The 22095-nt window shown below is 38.5% G+C and overlaps 1 protein-coding gene across 3 annotated transcripts; it reads left to right on the forward strand.

Annotated features, from left to right (window-relative positions):
- Window positions 1–270: 270 nt before the first annotated feature.
- Window positions 271–21675, forward strand: mafgb (MAF bZIP transcription factor Gb). Of its 3 annotated transcripts, none has more exons than XM_087805499.1 (3): window positions 271–377; window positions 15679–15744; window positions 16832–21675. In XM_087805499.1, the coding sequence occupies exons 2-3, from the start codon at window positions 15709–15711 to the stop codon at window positions 17312–17314; spliced, it is 519 nt and encodes a 172-aa protein (XP_087661625.1). In that variant the 5' UTR covers window positions 271–377; window positions 15679–15708; the 3' UTR covers window positions 17315–21675. The 3 variants fall into 3 exon arrangements, with proteins under 3 accessions (XP_087661625.1, XP_087661633.1, XP_087661618.1); XM_087805507.1 differs by lacking the exon at window positions 271–377 and adding an exon at window positions 15102–15588; XM_087805492.1 differs by lacking the exon at window positions 271–377 and adding an exon at window positions 15102–15584.
- Window positions 21676–22095: the final 420 nt, after the last annotated feature.

Genomic DNA, 22095 nt, shown 5'->3' on the forward strand with positions numbered 1-22095 from the left:
CACCATATAAAATGTGGCCCCTGGCAAAACTGTTTCATGTTTTTTATACTTTTTGACATGAATAAAGATCAAGTGCAGTCCAAGTGTTTCGCACACATCTTGACTTGTGTCTCTTTAAAAGCAGGTTGTTGCGTCGACGCTTCATGAATGAAACCATGTGATCCAAACATCATTTGACGTCTGGCGCCTCCGACCGTGAAGTAAAAAACACGCGAGGAAGCCGCGGATCATATCCTCAGACCCGCGAGGAGGCGTCAACCAAAAAAGAAAAAAAAACACACATTTCTCTCCTCCAGCTGTCCTTCTCCATAAAGCACCGGCTCCAGCGGGACCCATCGAGCGGAACCCGAACCCCAACCCGGGCGGCGTCACTCCTGGTGAGTCAGCTGTCAGAAAGAAAGTGAGATTGTGTAGTTAAAAGTGCTGTGTGTAGCAGTTGTGTTTTCTGCTGAGTGTGCGCGACCCCCTTTCTTTTTTTCTTCTCCCACCGCCTTCCGAACCTCGAACCGAACCTTGTGTGTGATCACCCGGATCATCTCGGGTCCAGTGGGGGCTTCCGTCCGTCCTGGACCGGCTCGCGCACGCCCGGGCTCGCGAGTGCGCGAGACAAAGACAACAGAAGCCATGTGTCGGAATGAGTCGCGTTGACAGTAAATCGGCTTTATTTTTATTTGTGTTTTGCGAGGGATTCCCTTCGCGTTTTGGGTTATTTCGGGGCTGAAAACACACCCGTAAGACCCGGGAATTTTTTTTAAGGGGGCTTCGTCGGGGCTTCAGCTGTCCGTGCGCGGAGGTGCTGAAGCGGATCTTGGACTCGCAGGTAAAGACGGATCTGAAACATCCATTTTTTAATCAAAAATCCTCGATCGTGGGTCACAGTGACCCGCCCGGGCGACGGTCGCTGTCAAACGGCTACAACAATATTGACACCCGCTTTGTGTCAAACACTTCTTTTGTTTGCCGGGGTTCATGGTGTGTGTGTGTGTGTGTAGGGGTGTGTGTGTGTGTGTGTGTGTGTGGGGTGTCTCGGTGTGGACCGGCTGTGTTGCTGAATCATCGTTATTTGTGAACCGGAGCAGAGGCACGAGAGGCGGCTCTGGCAACATGGCACCGGCGGACAAAGGTTCATGGTTAGGGGGGGGGGGGGGTTGGTTTGGCTTTGTCAGAAATAGACGCTGCTGTGGCGGGTGTTGAGGATTTACACGGATAAGTGTTTTTTTTTTGAGGGGGGGGCAGAGAAGTTCAAGTGGAATCAGGAAGAAGGAAATCATCCTTGTGTGTTGTGGGTTGTGTGTTTGTGTTTTAAAACCCAAATTAAACCGGTTAAATCCATCTTATACTTGAGATCTCAACACCTTACAAAGTTATTCTCTTGTTTCAGCTTGACTTTAAGCCTTATTTTCTTAAATCATGCAATGAATTACAATTATTTATTTATTTTAAATGGGAAATTGTGTTTATTTATATATACAACTTAACGCTTTGACGTGGTCAAGAACTGATACTCATTAATACATCTTACAAAAATCTATTGCTTTTTTTTTTTTTTGGAGAGAGAGGTTCAAGTGGAATCAGGAAGAAGGAAATCATCCTTGTGGGTTTGTTTTTTTTGAAGTTTGATGACAGATTTACAGACTGTTTATGTTTGTTTTTTTGGAACCGGGGACTAAAGGTGAAGGTGTAAAAAAAGTGTGTTTGTGTTTTAAAACCCAAATGAAACCATTTAAATTCATCTTAAGATCTCAACACCTTACAAAGTTATTATCTTGTTTCAGCTTGACTTTAAGCCTTATTTTCTCAAATCTCTTTTAGCTGCGTCTTAATAACAAAATTAATTATTTATTTATTTTAAATGGGAAATTGTGTTTATTTATATCTACAACTTAACGCTTTGACTTGGTCAAGAACTGATGCTCTGTACCCATAATACATCTTACAAAAATATATTGCTTTTTTTTTTTTTGGAGAGAGTGGTTCAAGTGGAATCAGGAAGAAGGAAATCATCCTTGTGGGATTTTTTTTTTGAACCAGGGACTAAAGATGAAGGTGTAAAAACTGAAGTTTGATGAGAGATTTACAGAGTGTTTGTGTTTTAAAACCCAAATGAAACCAGTTAAATTCATCTTATACTTGAGATCTCAACACCTTACAAAGTTATTCTCTTGTGTCAGCTTGAATTTAAGCCTTATTTTCTTAAATCACTTTCAGCTGCTTCTTAATAACAAAATGAATTACAATTATTTATATATTTTAAATGGGACATTGTGTTATTTATATCTACAACTTAACGCTTTGACTTGGTCAAGAACTGATGCTCTGTACCCATAATACATCTTACAATAATAACTGTAAAGCTACAGCTATTTTGGTGCCTCATTTTCTTACAAACATTTAAAATGTAACAAAACCGATCTTAATTGTGACTCTGTTTTGGTTCAATTTCCAGAGCTTGTTAAATGAGCAGGTAACAAATGTGTTTAGTAGAATCAAACAAGTTACCAATTAAATCTAAAAAATTGCTTTTTCTAGCTACGAAAACACATCATTTTTAAGACTTTGCTCATAATCTATAAAATTGATTTCTATTAGAAAGGAATCGTCCCTTGTACGCAAGAGAAGATGAATCTAAAATAATCTTCTGACACTTAGAACTCAAAGTTTTTTGGTTGTTTTTCTTTCCTTTTTACTAAACTACTAATGCATTTTCTCATCAATCTTTATGTATGGTGAGAGCCACATGGATTTTTCACCTAAATATGAATTCAAAAGTTTTCATTCATTATATTAAACTATGCCTTCTTTCAAACAAATATCAAACTTTATTTAAAAACATTTTAAAGTATGATTATAATTATTTAAGTATAAAATCATGAATTATGTCTGTCTTGTTTATACATAAAATACATAAAAAGACAAATTTCTTTAACCACAATCATGTAAATGTCTCTTGGCTTCAGTAGCAAAGACGTTATGACATCTTCACGACAAACTGATCAACGACGTCAAGTTCAAACTCTCTTTTGACTTTATTATTTTTAAATATTTTCTTTAGTCAACTGTCGAGAGTTATGAGTGGACATTTTTCCAATGAAGTCGTTTGACTCCACTGGTATCTTTGACACTCAAAACAAGTGATCATTTGGTAAAATTTCTGGTCCTCAAGACTGACTTTTTGGGGGTCGAGGAATCTTGCGGACGGACACCGGTCGAGCATCACAACAATAAAAAAAGCACACGGGTATGAACAGGGAAGCTCAGTGGGCTTAAGAAAAAACTGAAAAAACTTTCGCCCCCTAATGACTCCATATCAGCAGCTTTAGTGCGAGTCAGCACTCTGCGGAGTGTATCAAAAGTATGTAGTAAGCAAGTTGGCAAGTACTGTAATAGAGGGTCATAATGATGAAACAGTTGTATCAGTATTGGAGAGAAGAGCCCCCCCACACCCCACACACCCCACTTCCCCGACTGTCTCTCTGTTGTACACGCACACACAACTCTGCCTATTTCCTTTGTGCAATCTATGTACACACACGGAAACACACACAACCTAGGGGCTAAGCTTTTTATACTTGGTATCAGTATTTAATCAGTGCTTGAAGTGCATTTCTCTGTCAAGTACTTTTCCCCATCCCTCCCTGGTGTTCGCAGTAATTGAACGCTGACCAATGCTTATGTGTGCAACTTTGCTGATGGTGGCGGAGCAAGGGGGATGAAGGAAGAGGGAGGAAGAATGAGAGATGGGATTTGTGGAGAGATTGAGAACAAGGACCTTTTTGTCTTCAAGGCATTCCCCTGAAAATGCTGAGGCGAAGCAAATGCGCTCTCGCTTGACAGATGGCGTTTTCACTTGTTACTTACCACAGCTACTTTCTTTTTGCCGTGCACACGTGTGAACGTGCGTGAGCGCGTGGACGCCGCCAGAACTCAGATCCTGGTGGACGGACGACCCAGATGTAGGAAGAGATTCATTGTCGGTTGTCCATCACGGTTGATCAGCTGACCTTTGCGTGCTCGACCCCGGATCGGCTCAGAGGAGGAGCTCTCTCTCATTTTTTTATGACACCAGATGGTTTCGTCTCCTTCATAGTTCAGGTCAAAAAAAACGTTCCCAGCAAGCTGGTAGGGTTGATAAGTCCATGAGTGAACGGGTCAAAAGGTCAGTTCCATTCTGTTAGTGCTGGATTTAGGCTTCATTCCAGGAGGATGTTGATGTTTCGTGTCTCAGTTTAATTCATTTATTCATTTTCTTTTCTGCTTAATCCATTATTGGGGTCTGTCCCAAAATTCAGGGGGCACCCTGGACAGGATGCCAACCCTTCACACACAAACTCATACCTTTGGAAAATTCCCCCAATTTTTCAATCAACCTCGGTATGTTTTTGGTCTGTGGGAGGAGACCGGAGTACCCGGAGTAAAGCCACTCGACACGAGGAGAACATACAAACTCCACACAGAAAGGTCACAAGTTGGCTCCATCCCGACCTGGAGGTGAACTAGTGACCTCAAATAGAATCACATCAGAATTAGTCACTCTCAGACTCTTTTTCTAACGCTGAGTCTGGTTTTACTCAAGGTTTCTGCCTTAAAAGGGTGTTTTCCTCGCCTCTGTCACTCATTGTGTTTTTCTTTTTCTTATTCTTATTCCACCATTTCTACTTTGTGCTTTACGGTTCGACCAATTTAAATATAAATTGCTCTGTATCTTATTTAAGAAATTCATTTATTAATTTTGCTACTTTAATTATGAGATTTGGATCTTTTTATTTTATCACTGAAAATCAATTTAAGTTTGCAATTCATGCTTTGTTCTGTGGTTCTGTTATTATAAATTGCCCTCCTCTGGTCTTTAAATAACTTTTTTTCCTATTTGACACTTTAACCCTTGTTTAATCTCAGGGTAAAGATAAAGCAAGGGTGACCCCAAGGCCCGGAAATAAATGTGTTTCTGGTATCCCTTGTGTTGTCTCCGGGTCAAGATGAACAACCTCCCTGGCTTCCATAAATACATATGCTGTGGTGGAGGTCGTTCAACTTGACCCGGAGACAACACAAGGGATACCACAAACACATTTGTATTCGGTCCTTGGGGTCACCTTAACCCAGAGACAACACAAGCGTCAAATAGAATTGTATTGAATTTAGAAACAATTTAGCCCTAAATAATACTCACAGAACATCAAAATATGTATATTAATTCCCTTATTTAAGCACAGCAGTATTTCAAAAGTACCATCATCTCGGTTAATATCTGTGACTTTTAAAGTAGAAGAACGTTGAGAAAACATACATGTGCATCAGTGACTTTCTTGGTTGTGTTTTCATCTGGCGAGTTAGAGCTGTTAGAGAGGAAGGGAAGCGGCCGATCAATAGTTGAGTGTTTTCTCTCCACGGTAATGATGAAATATGGTGTAAGCAGATCTGGTGCATGATCGCTGCTCCTCTGTTTTGATGTGGATTCACGGAGTCTTTGTGCGAGTGAGGGGGGGGGGTGTCTCTCTACAGGTGTCTCACTTCTACGACCTCGAACCAGCGATCGTTGAACCCTCTCGAGAAGATATTGATGTAATGTTTTCACTTCTCTTCAAGTCTCACTTCTCAACACGGCCCTGAGCTCTTCAAACACGCCGCCGTCAGAGCGATGGCTTTGTTAAGAAGTCGGGGGGGAAAGTCGTAAAGTGTTAGCGAAGATTATCGGCTTCAGAGGCTGAACCTGAGGTTGTCTCGCCGTTGCATCATGTCGATGCGCCAACAGTGTGCCGCAGTTTCAAACTGCAGTGTGACGATTCCAGAGTGAGCTCTTAGTTTCTCGACTGCTTTGGAGTGAAAACACTCGGACAACAAGTCATGGGTGGATCCCCCGGAGCAGTGGAGGGGGGAATAAAAAGGGGCGACTGAGGCGTCTTGAGGTACCTCACAACTGTTGCACCTTGAGGTACTTTCTGCTGAACAGAGAGTTTCTACTTCATGTTATGCTGAGAGTAAGAGAAGTTATGTTAACGTTTCAAAGTATATCAGATCCATAAGTATATGTAATGGTTGAATTTAGCAAACGTTTTTATTCTATCATTTCTATATTAGAGTTAAGGTTAAAATAGTTTACCTTAATACAATTATATTACTACACATAGTTTATCAGTTTATCACGCATAGTTTGATATTCCAAAAAGAAAAAATTGCAATAACAACACTGAATTCAATATTTCTTTATTTGGCAGCCTTTAAATTGAACATGAAATGCTCGTAAAATAGAGCTAAAATAAAGTTGTTTTTTTTTTCAAAAACTCAGTTTGACATTGTTATTCAAATAATGTATTAATTTTCTATGATTAGATTTTTAAATTAAGAAATTGAATGTTCGCACTTCACCCTACAATTCTAATACTACATTTTAAAGGCTATATATATACAAATATGAATATTCTTTGATTATTGAAATTAGTATAACAAAATCAATTTTTATTCATTTACTTATTTTTGTTAATGTTTTAATACAACTATTCAATAATAAACAATTCAAATTATTGAATTCAGTTAATTGAAAAATCTATATAATTCAATGTTTAAAATTACAAGTCACATTACAAATTCGGTCATTCAATATTATGATGGAATTTCCATAGTCATTTCTTCAAAGACCTTTCTTTACAATATCTTTTCGTAATTCTTTTTAACCCTTGTGTTGTCTCGGGGTCCCTGGCTTCCATAAATACATATGCAGTGGTGGAGGTCGTACATCTTGACCCAGGAGCAACACAAGGGATACCACAAACACATTTGTTTTCAGTCCTTCGCTTTCACCTTGACCCTGAGATAACACAAGGGTTACATACACAATGTATGGCCTGAATCAAAGGCATTAAACTTTATCAAATAATTACCATAAAACCAAATGGACAATATAAAAAAACATACAAAACAAAAAAACTGTTTCTACCAAAATATCTTTCTTTTATACTTTTATTTGAAGGATTTTTAAAATGCTAAAAAGAACAATCTAAAATGAATTTAAAACGTTAAATTGACAGTTTAGACCAAAGTATCAAACATATAGCGCAGATATCTTAAAGTGGTTTGTATGTAAAGAAAAATAAATGAATAAGACATTGTAATTCAATAGAGAAAATAATTTAATCATCATTTAAACAATAGTTCAAAGATTTATTTTGTTGTTCAACCCATCAGTAATGACACACTGAACTGCGACAGGAGTACCTGGAGGAAACCTTATCAAGCTGGGGGAGGGGATTTGACGACGACACCAGCTTTAAACTACATTTCTTAACAGTATTAATGTGAACTTTCCGACTGATCCCGACGCTGATGGTGTTCTTTTTGTAGTGGATTTTATAAACGACTCTGTTAACTTGTTATCTCCCTCCTACACACACAAACACACGCACATACACACACACTGACAGAATAAGCTTAACCTACGATGTGTTTTTCTCCTTTTAGAAAAAAAAAAAAAAACACTTATGTTTTAAGAAAAAAGGAGTTGAGGCTCGATTGCCTGACGGTGCAGTTTTTTTCTGCTTGTGTTGGGAAATTTGTCATTACACTCCAACTTACTACCTGGAATGGGAAAAACGTGTCGACGCCAGGACTTTTTTTTTTTCTTTCGCTTTTAATAATACACCAGCACAGCACTGTCTCTAACACACACACACACACTCACTCAGTGAGGTGTTAAAAAGGTGTGAGAGCTATACTTCCTTCCTTTTTGATAATAAGTACATGAGGGACTTGCTTATCTTAGCAGCTTGTTTTTCTGCCGTCTTTATTATATCATGCTTATTTCACGCTCTGCAAACTCAATAGCGTTCTGTTGCTTCCACTTTAACACATTAACACACTCCTCATACACACCATGGACTTTATTTAAATTTTTATTACACTTTTTTTGCCAGGTAACAGGAGAAAAATGATGTTGACGCCCGAAAAAAAGAGTTGTTGATCACTTAGTCATAATGACTGGTTCATATGCAATACGTGAGGAAAAAACAAAAAACAATATGTATTACAATACAAAACTATTTTCTTAGCCATTAGGGAAATTTTAAGATATCAGATGTTATTTTTTATTAAAATAATTATATATAAAAAAAGGTTAAACAAGAAATACACACGTGTGTGGGAATATAAATTCGGGTATGTTGGTTAATTTCAAACACCAACAATCAACAGACATAAACCTTATATTTATTAGTTTCCTAGAGATCACACCAAAGTGATTGTCTGCGTTTGTTTTGCATTTATTTAAAGACAAATGACCAAGTAATTCAAACACTAGCTGTGTAAGTAAGTAAGTAAGTAAGTAATATTTATTTATATAGCGCTTTTCGAGACCAGGGTCACAAAGCGCTTAAACAATCAAAACAATACTCAGAAAAGTACATACTTTAATGATCAAGATAATACTGAGAACAACACAGGAGTTCGAGAAATTCAAGGAAAAGCCTGAACAAAAAGAAACGTCTTAAGATGTTTCTTACAGGAGTCAGTAGATCATCAAACACAGAGGGAGATGAAGATCGTTCCAAAGCTTAGGAGCAACAGCCTGAAAAGATTTCTCTCCTCTGGTCCTGAACCGTGTGTAAGCCAATGATACATTTATATTTAAAATATCTACAATCACCAGTCAATTTCCAAGATATCGCAACAAGGTCTGCACTATTCCATGTTGCTTTTGCAATGTTTCTAAATATCAGCACTTTAAAAATCCTCTTTATTAAAGTTTATAAATGTTAACTAACTAGCTTTAATTGCTGTCTTTCATTTATGATCCGGCTAGCGTTGAGCACGGGATTACATTAAAGATTTTTGCCGAATAAAAGTGATATTTCCATACAATTGCTCTTTAGGTGTATATTTTTGTAGTATTGTCGCGTACTTGACTCTGGTGTTGTAGAATCTACAGACCACATGACTCTTGACGAAGTCGTAACTGCTTTCATTTGTTTTAAAAACCAAAATATGTCCAAACATCAGCTTTAAAAGCTGCTGGAGTCACTGTATCCTCTCGTCCTCAGTTATCGCTGGGATCTCGTGCGTTTTCCTTCCTACTTTAGCTGCGGAGCACAAGTAATTCCGCCATCTAGTGGGCGGAAGTTTAAGTGCAACACAATAAGAAACAAATGGTGTGAATATTTGTATTGGAATTTTATTAAAAAAAATGTATTAAAAAATATATTATACACAGTTAAATGTAAACATCGAAATAAAAATACAATATAATTAAAAAACTAAAATAAATACATGATTTTAAATATGATAAACATTTATTACCCTAACAAAAAGACAATTTAGTGTATAAATATTTTCTTACTTTTCTAGTGTGTCGTTGCCGTAATATTGTTCAGCCTATTAGCTCAGCTCACTTGGGCTGCACCAACTCTTACTTGTCAGTTTCCTGTGGGCGTAGAGGTGGTGACGCCTGCTGACCTCACCATGGATGAAAATAATCACAAAAGGTACATCGAGCGAACCTTCAAAATCCGATCTGCTGGCGGCAAACATCACAAGAGCTTCCTCCGAGTAAATGTACACACAGCGTTAAATCTCCACTGGCGGGGAAAGAGTCTTGGCAGCCCTCGGGTCTCCCGGGCACGCTTGAAATCCTTGTTATGGTGCCGTAATTCACCGCAGACAAACCTGCCACTGTAAATGACATGTATGCTCGCATGATCTATTCCTCGGCGCCGTGAGATGTTGCCGCCGCCGAGCGCCCACTCGCTGCAGCCCCCCCAGGCCATTTCTCAAATACCTAATCCAGGCTGTTTATTGTGGCGTTGTGTGAGTCGGTGCCAGCCTTTCTAAGAATATTCTCAGAGTGTGACAGTGTCGGACGGCGGACAGAAAACCCGTATGAATTAAAAGCGGCGACTACAAAAAACAGACGCCGAAACGACGCTGAAGGGCGGCGAGAAAAACCAACTTTTTTAAATCGTGGCTTTCAGTGCGCGACTTTTTCTACCGACGTTTGTGGTGGTCAGCAGTAGTTTCATTGCACTGGATCAGCTTCACAACTTTTTCTAATTGGAGGTTTTAGTCGTGGTCGTTGCTGAGTTCAGGCTTTTTTTTTCCCCTGATCTCAATCCCCCTGCCGCCCCCCCAACCCTCCGCCCCCCTGCCACCCACCTCCGTACCCAACAGCTAAGCTCTTACAAATGTGTTGAGGATGCATTTTCCACCCCCCACCCACCCCTCATGCCCCCCCTCGCCAACCCCTCGTCCCCACCTCTGTCCTCACTCTCTTCCTCGCTCCTCACTCGCCTCTCTCTTTTTTTTCTTCTCTTCTTTCTCCCTTGTCATTTGCACCCCCTCCCCACCATCCACCCCACCACCCCATTCTCCCTCCATACTCAGCATTTTTCCGGGCTGTGGGTGTGATGTCTCCGCTGTAACGCTAATCAGCTCTAGAGACGTCAGCATTCTTTCGCTACCTCTTCATCAACAACACTCTCCCGCCAAAGTCTGTCTTCATCCCACCATCCCGTCAACTTCTCACCTTCTTCCCCGTTTCCCTCGTCTTGTACTGAGCTCGTGTTTATCTCTCTCCGGCGTCCTCCGTGTTGTCTTCCTGGTGTAACTGTAAGCAGCTCTACTCTGGACTTGTCAGCGTTCTTCCTGTTCTATGTTCTGTAAAATAAATAAATAAATAAAAAATACAGCGAGCCACAGCAGAAAAAGAAAAGAGCTGTCTGTTGTTGCGACGGCAGTCGTGGCATTGACCACCCTGAGAGCAGGAGGGGAAGGACATCCCTGCCACTTTGTGTTTGTGTGTGTGTGGGGGTGTGTGTGTGTGCACAGGAGACGAATTGCTGCAGCTTTGCTCAGCAGATGAACCTTAACCCCGAGGAATCCATGGCCTGTGCTGTGAAACTACACTCTCAAACTAGTTTGAATCAGAGAAATCACAAGTTGTAATGTGCATGAATCACTATTTTAAAAAATTATATTGAAACAATATACGTAAGGACTCCATATTTAACACGTATTACGCTTCATGTTAAAGCAACAATAACGTAAGTTTGAAATGTTGTTTCTGGCGCCCTCGCAAAGGCCAAACAGTGTAACTACAATGTTGTGGATAATCCATTGTCACATACAGGTTGTGCATTTGTTTTTTGTTGGGTCAGTTTCCAGTTTTACCTTCCTTCATTAAGTACTTCAGTACCTTGGATATTTATAAATAAACTTGTGCAAATTGAGTGTCTGAAAAATCCAGAAAATATGAAGAGAAAGCAATGTCAAAATGTGACCTAATGTTGCCTTAGAAAACAAATGTTTGATCCATTAATTATTTTACTAACTGCTGAGTAAGTTGCCTTATATATTTTTGTTTCTGTCTTTTTAAACAAGTATATAATTCCCCAAAATTAAAATAACTACTCCAATCAAATGCTCTTTAAAAAGGGTTGATTTGTGGCTTTAATTTCAATCAAATTTTCTCAGTCATTTGCCACATGAAATTACAACATGTATCCGGACAGAGGATTGTTTGATGTCAGTGTTTTATGTCTTTTTACTGTAATTAAAAGAACATTTTGTGCCTGAAAACCTTCAGTGTTCAGAGTGTGCAACTTTTAAATGCTGGACTTGGACAACTTCCACCGGTGGTTTGTGCTGTACTTGCTCAACCGTCCGCAGCTTAAATGTTAGCGCAGTAAAGGTAACAACTTGATTAATTCGCATGAATTTCTTACTCAAATAATAGAACCCACCAACGCAATCCGGCATGAAACTGTGCATACAAAGTGTCAGTTAAAGCATGAGGTGAGACAACTACTTTCCTTTCAACTTCAAATTCCGATGGCATCGAATCGAGCGAGTGCCGGTTCGAATGTCTTTATTTTCTCATGCATTTTTTAACACAGAACTTCAGGCCGACACCCAAAGAAAAAAAAAGATGGCTGATGTAAGCAGCTGCAACGCTCCCGAGGGACGGAAGCGGAATCCGAGTTATCTGTCAGAAACCAATTGTGGATCTGGACGCCGATTTACTAGCCTTGTCTATTGCGTCCAGTTTAGAATTCTTTCACATTAAAACTTACATAAAGTCTTGCAAATTTTATTGAGATAGAGTCTTATATAGCGAGGAACCATGTCAGAATTTATCTGATAGTTTCTTCCCCTCTTTGTTCTTCTTTATTGCTTTAATAAACTAGTTTTCTCTGCCGATTTGCTGCAGAATTGCATGAAAAAGTGGTAAGAAAGTGTATTTCGCTAGATAACTTTTCTTCGATATAAACATAACATGACGGTCTAATGTTGCTTCATTGAACTAGTCTATTTATGCTCTAAGATAAAGCGTGTGAGTTTGTTGATTTGATGTCTTTTTGTTTGTTTTCTCATCAAATATATTTGCCATGATGCAGTTTTTACTCATTTTAGAAGTTTCTCTTGAATTGTTGACCTGGAAATAATTTGTTGCTTATCTTATCTTGAACACTGGCAACTTTAAAGGTCACATAAACAACACTATACGTCATTTACTTCAATTTGAAGCAACTACGACCACATTATATTATTATTAGAATACAATAATACAAAATTAAAACAAACCCCTTTTGATAATGTGATCTTGTTTATTTTGACAAATTCAATGGTGTCTGTTTTGTCATATTTAACCTTTTAAAGAATCTAAATGTTTTAATAAAAAAAACTTCTGTTATGTTAAAGTCTTACACAACAGTTAAAGAAAAAAATTGTAACATATTTTGGAAACAACATAAAAAGGAAAATCAGGATAAAATTTGCACCAGGTCCCTTATTATTATTATTATTATTATTATTATTGTCTCGCCTGCAGTTGATTCAGAACTCTGCAGCGAGAATTCTGACCCGCTCCACTAGAAGAACTCACATTTCTCCGATCCTTAAAACTTTGGAACAATCTTCCTCTCTCTTTGCGCTTCATGGATCTACTGACTCCTTCAAGAAACATCTTAAGACGTTTTTATTTGTTCAGGCTTTCCTTGATTTTCTGGAACTCCTGTTGTGTTACCAGTTTTATCTTGATCATTAAAGTATATACTTTATTGAATATTGTTTTGATTGTTTAAGCGCTTTGTGACCCTGGTCTGGAAAAGCGCTATACAAATAAAAATGACTTACTTACTTACTTATTAACGTCTTTTAGTTTACAGAAGAAGAAAAAAAAACAGCCTTGTTCTTTTGTAGCGTAAAGGAAGGATCACATAGAGGTTACTCTCTCTCAAAGAAACTGATGTGTTATCAAAAGTGAAGCTGCTGTGTTTCTCGCATCCTTCCAGGTACTTTAAATAACCCACTCCCGTCATAATGTGCATGTTGTTGCTCTCAGACGTTTAACGTGTTGGTTTTATTGGGCCCCGCTGGCATCTCAGCAGGAGCAGAAAATGTATGTAGGTGCATGTTGGCATGTTTTTGTTTGTATGGAGATGTGTTTGCAGGCGGGCTACAGGCACAGGGGAAATAAAACACTGCCTGGCAGTGAGACATCCCCCCTTTACTCCCCGTCTCTCATCATCACCCACCCCCACTGATATCAGCAACCTTCATGTCTTTGATCCAGCCATTGTGTGATGATGCCCCTCCAGCTGCAACCCACCGAATCACCAGAGATGGACCACTTCACATGTTGTTTACTTATCTCAGCATGCAGATAGAAAAAACAAAGAAGAGAGGCTTCATTATGTGCTCGACCTGGTTCGTCACTCGTACACTGTATAAGAAGAGTGTCGTACGCTTCCGAACATGTGTGTGATATGGAAGCATGTGTTTATTTAAAGGCTATATATATAACAGAGGGATTTTAGTGCCGTTCGAGTCGTCATGGAGTCTTCAGAGACGTCGGGAGATGTGATTGTGGGGGAGGTTTACTGGCTTCCAGTGAAGAGAACAGGATGAAAGAAGATAACTGCGAAGTCCCACAAATGTACTAGGGATGTGAGGAAAATATATACAGTCACTGAAATTTTAAAATATATCTATTGTGATACTGTAAGAATTTACACAAGACTCTTGACGAAGTTGTAACTCCTACATTTTGTTTTGAAACCAGTGTGTCCAAACATCAGCGGCTAGAGTCTCATGTATCCTCTCGTCCTCAGTCAACATCGTGAATTTAATCGTTCCTTCAGCTGCGGAGGACAATGGAGGCTGCAAATAGACATATATGGACGAACGCTGAGGATGGATGGATGGATGGATGGATGTGGTGCAGCCTACTCCCATCAGTATGTGTGAATGGCTGTCAAAACGCTTTGTGACCCTGGTCTAGAAAGGCGCTATATAAATGGATGGATGGATGGATGGGTGGATGGATGGATGGATGGATGGATGGATGGATGGATGGATGGATGGATGGATGGATGGATGGATGGATGGTTGGATGGATGGATGGATGGATGGATGGATGGATGGATGGATGGATGGATGGATGGATGGATGGATGGATGGATGGATGGATGGATGGATGGATGGGTGGGTGGGTGGGTGGATGATGGATGGATAAATGGATGGATAAATGGATGGATAAATGGATGGATGGATGGATGGGTGGATGGATGGATGGATGGATGGGTGGATAAATGGATGGATGGATGGATGGATGGATGGATGGATGGATGGATGGATGGATGGATGGGTGGATGGATGGATGGATGGATGGATGGACGGATGATGGATGGATGGATGGATGGATGGATGGATATCATTTTTCATGTAAACTTTTGTACATTTTTTGTATCAAGTCTATAATAAATATTTAGAAATATCACCTTCATTTTGAGGAAAAACTGAAAATAAACATCACTTCACTCGAATTCAAGGACAGGGAATGAAAAAGTAGATGAAGGTGCAACAAGAAGACGGAGAGGGAGAGCTAATAAAACGATATAATCCTGAAATAAACGTAATCTTAAGGCTCAAGACAAACAGTGCGACGGTTGTCGACAACAGATATGTGGGCCTGAGAGGTTGACACCTGAGAGCAGAAAAACCTGCAGGGCAGGAGTGGACGGGAGAGGAGGGGGGGGGGTCCGGATTCTGCTGAGTCATCATGACTGGTCTCCCGATGATCACTCAGCGGCAGCAATAACAGTCGCCCTTTATCAAACCCCACGAGCACACAGGTCCTGGAGACGAGGGTCAGACGTGTCACAAAGCCTCTCTGTATGAAGAGCTCATCGGCGGCGCCCTGCGTCCTCAGAACCGATCTCATCTGGGCCCTCATCTGGTCCTCGCCATCCCCGTCGTCGTTGTTGTTGTTGTTGTTGTCTTTTGTTCGGATGCTTCTTCGCTCTCTGGTTATCTCTCACGCCCCGACGCCTCTCGTGCCTTTGGGCAAACAGTCGTTTTTTTTCCCCTGGAGTCCTTCCCATCAGCGCCTCGCCACCACTTCCTCTTCTTCACCCATGTTTCACTTGCGTTGGACGATTGCCAGCCGATTAAAGCCCGGAACACAAAGGTAGTCTCGGTTACCATCAGGAAACAGGAAGAAAGGGAAATTCTAAGAAATAGTCACTTTCGTAGTATGCGCCGTAACACGCTCAACGAACACACTCGTCACTCTGGGAATTTGTGTGTTTCCACGAGCGTTGGTAGGTAAAACGCCACGTGTAAAAAGTTGTTTTTACTTTTATAATTATTCTCCTCATCGACGATCAACTTAAAACGTTTGTTATTCGTCCCCAGGTCTGTTCAGAAGAGCAAGGCTCTTGTGGCATGACGACGACTAACAAAGGGAATAAAGCCTTGAAGGTAAGATGGCGTCCATCTTTTGTGTTCCAATTATACTTATTTTAAAGACTCACTAATTCAGAAGCGGACACTGTTTGAAATGTTGGTTAAATACATAAACTCAATAAGCTGGAGAAAACATTCAACCATATTTAAAAGAACTAAAAAGCAACCGTATGCTAAAAGTTCTCCTCAAGCTTTTTTAAAATTTTATTAAAAATTCTACCGGTCACTGATATCCAATCATTTAAGTAGATCCTCTAAAGGATTAGAGGGTGATGTGTCAATCAAACTCAACTGTCCCGCCCTCTTTTCCCCGCAACCATACTGTAAATATACTGAAAAAAAAAACATATTTATTGTTTATGTTCATTATCATTTCATCTATTGTTTTCTTACCTGCTATTTATTATTTATTTTCATTTAATTTTAATGATTACATTTTTGTACACCAGGCTCAATCTGAGTCACTTGTTGTTGTTTTTTATTACTCAATTGTATTTATTTATTTATTCTTTTTCTTAATCGTATATACACCAAAAGAAAATTCCTGTTTTATTGGCCGTACACATTTTCGGGTTCAGATTCTGAAATAATCGAGCTCTGGAGGCGTGGCCAAAATGGGAAAGCCTGAAAAAAAAAGACAGTTTTAATTCAAAACAATGTTGAATTTAAATGTGTTATTATAAGAAATATCACTATCCAGTCGTATTTGACAGGCCGTCGTCAAATATTGGACAATATTTTTACAGTTGCACAGATGACTAAAATATTTATTTCCTCTATTTTTTGAAGGGGATTTTAAGCAATATATTGTGAAGTTTTCTGCTATATTAAACAAGAACTAGTGAGAAGTCAAATGGTAAAACTAGCTAAACGTTCATTCATGTTTGACTTTAAGCTCAGAGCCTATTTAATCAGTTCATTTGTAAAATAGATGGAGGGTGTTAATGCAACTGATAACAGCACAAATGAGTAAATACAAGCATAGTTTGAATTATACACAGGATTACCAGTCGAAAGATTAGTCCTACAGGTTAATTCCTTGAGTAAACTACGACCTAATTGTGTAGTAAGAGTCGCACTAATGTCGCCTCCTCACGAGCAGGTGAAGAGAGAGCCGGGGGAGAACGGCACCAGCCTGACGGACGATGAGCTGGTGACCATGTCGGTGCGGGAGCTGAACCAGCACCTGCGAGGGCTCTCCAAAGATGAGATCATCCAGCTGAAGCAGCGGCGGCGGACCCTGAAGAACCGAGGCTACGCTGCCAGCTGCCGGGTGAAGAGGGTCACCCAGAAGGAGGAGCTGGAGAAGCAGAAGTCCCTGCTCCAGAAGGAGGTGGACAAACTGGCCAACGAGAACGCTTCCATGCGCGTCGAGCTGGACGCGCTCAGGTCCAAGTACGAGGCGCTACAGACCTTTGCCAGGACTGTGGCACGAAGTCCTCAAGTGGGGGTCGGGGTGAGGGCCGGCGGCGGCGGCGGGGGAGGCGTGCCGTCGTCCGTCATCGGGCCGCTCATCCCGGGGAAGGTGGCGACGGCCACCAGCGTGATCACGATAGTGAAGTCAAAGACAGACGCGCGGTCTTGAAGGAGGGAGTCTCGCCCTCCAGGTGGACCGACTTGATGGTTTCAACGAGGGCTTGAAGGGACTTCATAGAGGTGAAGATGTGACAAGATTGTTACGGTCACTGAAGTCCATGAAAGTCAAAGAAACGAATCCAGCTTGAAGCTGCTGTTCCCAGGTTATTACTATGAAACCCTATGAAGTTTTTATCTATGTTTTTGTGTTTGTGTAACCAGAACAACATTAGTACTGAGCAGGGACGGCCTAAAATACTCATAATGGCTAAATCTACCGGCAAATTACACAGAATTGAATCCTTTATTTCTGTTTTGTTGTGTTTGTTTCCACGATAAATTGGTCGCTCTCCGTAATCGTGATTCCCTTATCATGGTTTTAGTTTTTTTTATTAATGTTGTACTCAGTACTACGTATTTAAATAAACCATATCAAGCTGTTACTAGAAACAGGGAAACTACTTGTCATCGCCACATCCATCCTTAGTTATGGTGCCAACAAAACAGTGAACTCCCATGATGCATTTCTACACACTGCTCTATTTAGTGAGAGATGATTGGTTGCTAGAGTACTGTATTGTATGGCTATGTTGTTAAGTGAAAAGTGCTGCTGGGCGGCAAAGCATCTTGGGAGTTGTTCAGGTGACCATAACTTAGAGGGTTGGAGGGATGGATCGCAATGTTGAGTTTATAAGGTTAAATAATGTTATTAAAAGTGATCTTTTACTTCGCCGGTTGCATTAAATCCAGTAGCAACCGCCGTCAAAAACCCTGCAAAGTGACCACTTTGGAATGATTTGTCAAAAATACAAACATTCACTTACTCTACATTGTTCCCCAAATGCCCGTTTTTTTTGCACCGGTTCAAAGAATCCAAGGTTTCAAAAGTATCAGTTTGGCACTGGTGTCGGATGAAACAACATCATCCCATTTGAGAATTAAATCACATTTTCTTTGACGTTCAGGATTTCAGTGGCTGTACCGCCTCTCAAGCGACAGAGTATAAGAGACCTGGTCTACTCCACAAAAATGTATTTCTACTGTGATTGTGTTGTCATTCACATGAGGTCCACAGTGTATTCTCTGTGTGTGAATAGTTGTATATCAGGAATTCTGTGAAATTCTGTGACGAAGTGTTCTATTTGGTATTTATATATTGGATTAGCTGTATTGTTTTCTACGTCCGCGTCCAACGTCCCTCTGTGATGTTTTTATCTCGGTCACCAAATTAGCTACAGTGTTGAAAAATAATATCTAATTCAGCGAAAAGTCTGAAGCAAAAACCGATTCTGACCTCAGCTCATCTTGTATTTCTATGGTAAGAAGTTATTGGAAGGAAAAATGGAACTTAACGATGTTGAATATTATGTTTATCTGGTGCAAATACACAAGCCTAGTTGTGAATAAACTGTTGATAAGTGAGGCAAAATATCTGGTATTTAGCTGATGAGGAAATGATATCAGTGTCATTAGAATATTGAATGGTTAAATTTAACATTTCAATTTCTTAATTTCTCAATTAAAATGTTGCTTTTCTTGAGCATTTAATTATTAAAATCTTTAATTTTTAATAATTGTAGTCAATGTTTTCTATATTGTAATGTTGAATTAGATTCTTTCAACATTGGAATTTCTATGTAAAACAAATTCAATTCATTTGGAAAATATTGAAGTTGTTTATTCAATTATTTAAAAAAAGTTTTAATAAACAAATAATTTAATGAAAGTATTCAACTAAAACAAATGATTGAATTCAATTATTCAAAAAATAACGAAATACTTAAAAACTTGTGAAAGTTTACAACATTTAAACGTGAAATTCAACCATTCAATGACACTTCTATAGTTAAATAAAACTATGTGTCGTATACATTGTTTTGTCATTTAAAAATATATTGCTATGACAGTCAAGTAGCAGCTACACAACAGAGTCCTACTAACAAATCATACAAAAGCCCAAACTCAACCATTCAATCTGCACACTGGAGACAGAAATATTGATGGACTGATACCAACATGTACTACAAACATTGACTTTGAAAGGAAATCTCCAGGTCCATTCGTCATAAGCGTTATGATAATAATAATAATAATAATAATAATAAAAAGTCATGTTGTAGTTGAAAGAATCTTTATCTTCGTAGTCTGGAGTTTTATAAAGATAAATATCTTTGCATTGTTTTTACCGACCTGTACAAATCCGTGTGAATCTGTTTGATATGTCTATTTTGCAATTGAACCAAAAGTGGCTTAACTACTCAATAGCTTTGTCTTTCCTCTTGTGACTAGGCACACGTGTGTAACTGTGAATTAGCGTGTGGTGGTTGTGTATCGATGTGTGATGAGGTAACTATCTTTCATCTTTATTTGCTTTGACTTTAATTGTAATTCTACTGCGGCATCATCAGTTGAAGATTAATGTGTATTTATGTTGTTTGTTTTTTTTTAAACATCAAAGGACAGGATTATATCGGACCTGTCTGGCTTTAATGTGGTCTTTGCCGTGTTGTAAATGGTTCATATGTTGTTGTATATTCACAAAAAAATTGAGGAGGAAAAAAAAACAAAACTCCTTTTTTGAGTGTGTATACATTTTATATTTTGTGTGTTTAATTATGTATATTGTTTATTTGATCAATGTGCAAATGTCAGGAAGGTGAAGATGATGGGCTGATTTATGTTTGCAAAGATAAAAGTAAATCATTTTCGGGGGTTTTTCAGGCAGAAAGAGAAATAATGAAGGTCGACTGAAGCCCATTATCAAACGTCACAGGGTCACTTCAGTAACGTGTGTATATCAATGTTACCAGAATATTGAATGGTTGAATTAAACATTTTAATATTTCTTAAGCATTTAACTATTTTACTGAATTATTTAATTCATTTATTTCTGCATCCAAAGGTTGAACAAATTTATGTTTTCCTTAAATAATTTAATTTTAAAACGCTTATTTAATAGAGTTTGATATTTTAGTTACAACAATTCAAAAATAAAACTTCTGAATTATTATTTTTATTTGTAGCATTTTAAATTAAATAAAAAAAATGTTAGTATAATGGTGACACTAAATATAATTTAAGGTCAGTTAGTAAGAAAGAAAGTGATTGTTATTTGTAAAGCGCTTTTCTAGACCTAAAGAAAATGTTAGTATAATAGTGACACTAAATATAATTTAAAGTAAGTAACAAAGTAAGTGATGACCAGGGGTCACAAAGCGCTTTAACAATCAAAAACAATACAGCTAAAATCTTTAAATAAAGCTTTAAATAGAAAAGTTCCAACATCTGAAATGTCAAAAACAACCATTAAATATCCCGATGGCACTGATATACATTTGCCATAAGAACCAAAAACAATTTTATTTTTATTCTTTAAATTGTGTTGTTTTTTTTAAGCTAAAATGTTTGTTTTGCCTTATAGATGTGTTTTTATACTTTCTCTCGTGCGTGTTGTGTAAACTTGGTGTTCGCTGCTGTTCATTATGAATCGTACAAAAGGCAATAGTCATTTATATAAAGTTGTGCAGGTACAGTGTGATGTGATTCAGCTGAAAACGACTTCATGTTATCCACGTTTAATCTCCGTTTTCATTTCCTTTCTCCCGTCAGTCATCAGCTTGTGTTTACTAGTTTGTGTGAAGAAGGACATTGAGGAACAATACTCAAGGATAGGAGTATTATCGGAGTGTTCTCTCTTTTTGTTCCTGGAGGCGTTGAACCTTTACAGAGCATCAATGATGAGCGTAAACTCACGGCACGACTGGAGGCATTCATAGAAGACATTTAGTGATCATTTAAAGGGAACGTTGAGGACAGGAAACAGCAATTTGAAGTCTCTAGAAGGTGGGAATGATTGACAGCTTATCACCAATAAGTGAGCAATAGCAAAGGATGACTGATTTATTTTTCTCATCAATCATTTGAGCTTATTTTCCAAGCTACCTCCAGTTGTGCGCTTACATCTCCGATGCAACGACTCCAACATTTGATCATCTTCCATTAAAGAAAAAAGTTATAATAGGGCTGGAAAATATCCTTGGCTCAGATTGACACAAGTCTAAAGATAAGTCTGTGATTACAACTAAGAAAAAGCTGTGTTTTGTAATTTTCTGTATGGAGTGTATTAAAGTAATGTGTACTTTCTCCAGAAAAAAACAACGTGACCGTCATCGTAAGTATTTACCTTATGTTAAATTATTTCCATTTATTTGTAGATAGCGAAGTGATGATGACGAGGTAATAATATTCATGGAATATACAGTTTCATCGCTGGTCTCCTGTATTGTTTAATTTATTCCTTGTATATAATGTATGTTTGTTAATAAACAGCTTATTTTATTTTGTATATGACCAATAAACATGTTTAAAAGGAACTTCCTGACTATCAATTAATTTATTTTCAAATTTCCTGCACATGGTATTTGTAGTTATACACATGTTTTGTGAGTTATTACATTTTTTTTTTTGTATTGATTTCAACCTCATCTTGTGCTTTACAGTTTAGGTATATTTGAACGTATACCATCACACACTTTGTTGCATCACACTTGTTTTACCTTATAAGAGACAGAAAAAGGAGCATCATTTATACTTTTGTGTTTCACTTTACTTTAATGTTTACTTTATAATTATTTATTGTTGATGTCACAGAATGTTGAATGAATCAATGAACTTTATGACAATTGGCCTTTCTTTTTTTAAAATACCATTTTCTCCCAAGTGGTTCTATACTTTCTGTTTGTTAATCTTGTCGTAAAGATTGTATTAGTAATAGCAGTTTATTATAACTGC

Source organism: Callionymus lyra, chromosome 1 (genome assembly GCF_982586985.1).
Source record: "Callionymus lyra chromosome 1, fCalLyr1.hap1.1, whole genome shotgun sequence".
Taxonomy (NCBI): Eukaryota; Metazoa; Chordata; class Actinopteri; order Syngnathiformes; family Callionymidae; genus Callionymus; species Callionymus lyra.

Excerpts from the sequence above, each read along its gene's own strand:
- mafgb (XM_087805499.1), top strand. The coding sequence starts at position 15,709 with ATGACGACGACTAACAAAGGGAATAAAGCCTTGAAG. Across the intron at positions 15,745-16,831 it reads AAGGGAATAAAGCCTTGAAG|GTGAAGAGAGAGCCGGGGGA; the intron begins GTAAGATGGCGT and ends CCTCACGAGCAG.